The sequence below is a fragment of the Lotus japonicus genome, chromosome 3, assembly GCF_012489685.1.
Source record: "Lotus japonicus ecotype B-129 chromosome 3, LjGifu_v1.2".
Taxonomy (NCBI): domain Eukaryota; kingdom Viridiplantae; phylum Streptophyta; class Magnoliopsida; order Fabales; family Fabaceae; genus Lotus; species Lotus japonicus.
In genome coordinates, this window is record NC_080043.1 from 43466218 (window position 1) to 43468535 (window position 2318).

At 38.6% G+C, this 2318-nt stretch overlaps 1 protein-coding gene across 1 annotated transcript; it reads left to right on the forward strand.

Moving 5' to 3' along the window:
• Positions 1-321: 321 nt before the first annotated feature.
• On the forward strand, positions 322-1500 carry LOC130744197 (uncharacterized). The gene has a single exon (XM_057596389.1). It carries the CDS (start codon positions 322-324, stop codon positions 1498-1500), a length of 1179 nt encoding a protein of 392 aa, XP_057452372.1.
• Positions 1501-2318: the final 818 nt, after the last annotated feature.

The window sequence follows — 2318 nt, forward strand, 5'->3', positions numbered from 1 at the left end:
CTAGGCATGATCCTCCTACTGGTACATACAACCCCAGTTGGGCGAATCATCCTAGTTTATCTTACAGAAAGCAAGGTGGATATGCCAAGTAAGGAAATTCTAAGCAGTACTCCAATCCACGGAGGGGCCAGTATCAGATCAGAGGCAACAACCTCAACAAGATCAGAACTCTGGGAAAAGGAGCTTGGAAGACATTGTGGGAAAACTAGCTCATACCACTGAGTCCTTCATGACTGAAACCAGAAATACCAACAAAAATCATGAGGCTTCCCTTAGAAATTTGGAGAATCAGATGGGTCAGATTGCAAACAGCTTTCAGAAATGAGTCCAGGTAAGTTACCCTATGACACTATTGAGAATCAAGCTAATCTTTCTGCTATAACTACTAGGAGTGGTAAAATTTTGAAAGGTGTCGAAAGAAAGATACTAAAAAATAGGGGTGAGGAAGTGGAAAAATCTAAGGAAGAGAATAAGGAAGTGAGTGAGAAGAAAAAAATTAATGATAAATCTGAAGTAAATAAAGATAAAGAAACCACTACTTTCCCCAATGACAAGAGTTGTTGCAAGATACCTTTTCCAAAAGCTTTAGTGAAAAAGAATTTAGAAAAGCAATTTTTTAAATTTCTTGAGGTTTTCAAAAAGTTACAAATAAATATTCCTTTTTCTGAAGCTTTGGAACAGATGCCTGCATACTCTAAATTCATGAAAGAGATACTCTCTAGAAGAAGAAAGCTGAGTGAGGTAGATGAGACCATAATGATGAGTGAGGAGTGTAGTGCTATCTTGCAAAGGAAACTTCCACAGAAAATAAAAGATCCTGGAAGTTTCACACTTCCTGTGGAAATTGAAGGTTTACCTGTTGTTAAGGCTCTCTGTGATTTGGGAGCAAGCATTAATTTGATGCCTCTCACCATGTTGGAGGGGTTGGGTTTAGGAGAGGTCACTCCCACCATGATCAACCTACAACTAGCAGATAGGTCACTCAAAACTCCTTACGGGATTATAGAGGATATTCTTGTTAGGGTAGATAAATTTATTTTCCCTGTGGATTTTGTTATATTAGATATGGAAGAAGATGCTATAATACCTCTCATCCTAGGAAGACCCTTTTTAGCAACTGGTAATGCAAAAATTAATGTGAGGAAGGGAATTCTTTCTTTGAAAGTAGGAGAAGAAAAAATGAGGTTTAAGGTCTTTGAGTCATTGAAACATAGGAATGATGAGAGTATCTTTAGTGTTGAGGTAGTGGATGAGTTCGTTTGTGAGGAATTTGTGAGGATTTCTATGAAAGACTCTTTAGAAGATGTGATCATGGAAGGATTTGAGTCTACTGACTTACCTGAATGTGATGTTGAAACTGTGAACCAATTGGATTCAGTCTCATCTCTCTCGTTTAGGAGTGTTTGGAGAGAGGAATTAAAAAGATATGAGGAGACTCCAATTAAATCTGCAAAATTGGAACTGAAACCTCTACCTCACCCTCAAATATGCTTATCTTGAGGAGAGAGAGGTAAAGCATGTGATCTTAAGTAGTTCTCTTTCTCCTTTAGAGGAAGAGAAATTGTTAAGAGTTTTGAGAGAATACAAATCTGCTATGGGTTGGACCATCAGTGACATAAAGGGGATTAGTCCCACGATTTGCATGCATACAATTCTGATGGAAAATGAATACAAACCTGTGGTACAACCCCAAGGGAGACTTAACCCTGTCATGAAAGATGTTGTCAGAAAATAAGTTCTTAAATTTCTTGATGTGGGTATCATATACCCGATTTCTGATAGTGCATGGGTTAGTCCTGTGCAAGTGGTTCCCAAGAAAGGAGGAATCACTGTTGTTCCCAATGAGAATAACGAATTGATCCCCACTCGTCAAGTGACGGGTTGGCGTGTGTGTGTCGATTACCGGAGGCTCTATTCAGCCACCCGGAAGGACCACTTTCCCCTCCCTTTTATTGATCAGATGCTTGATAAATTATCGGGGCACAAATATTCTTGTTTTCTTGATGGTTATTCTGGATATAATCAAATTGGTGTTGCCCCTGAGGATCAGGAAAAAACATCTTTCACTTGTCTATATGGGGTCTTTGCTTACAAGAGAATTCCTTTTGGGTTGGGTAATGCACCCGCCACATTTCAAAGATGCATGTTTTCTATTTTTTCTGATTTAATTGAGCATTGCATTGAAATTTGTATGGATGATTTCTCTGTGTTTGGTCCTACATTTGATGGCTGTTTGGAAAATTTAGCATTGGTTTTAAAGAGGTGTCAAGAGACTAACCTTGTTTTGAATTGGGAAAAGTCCTAGTTCACGGTTAGGG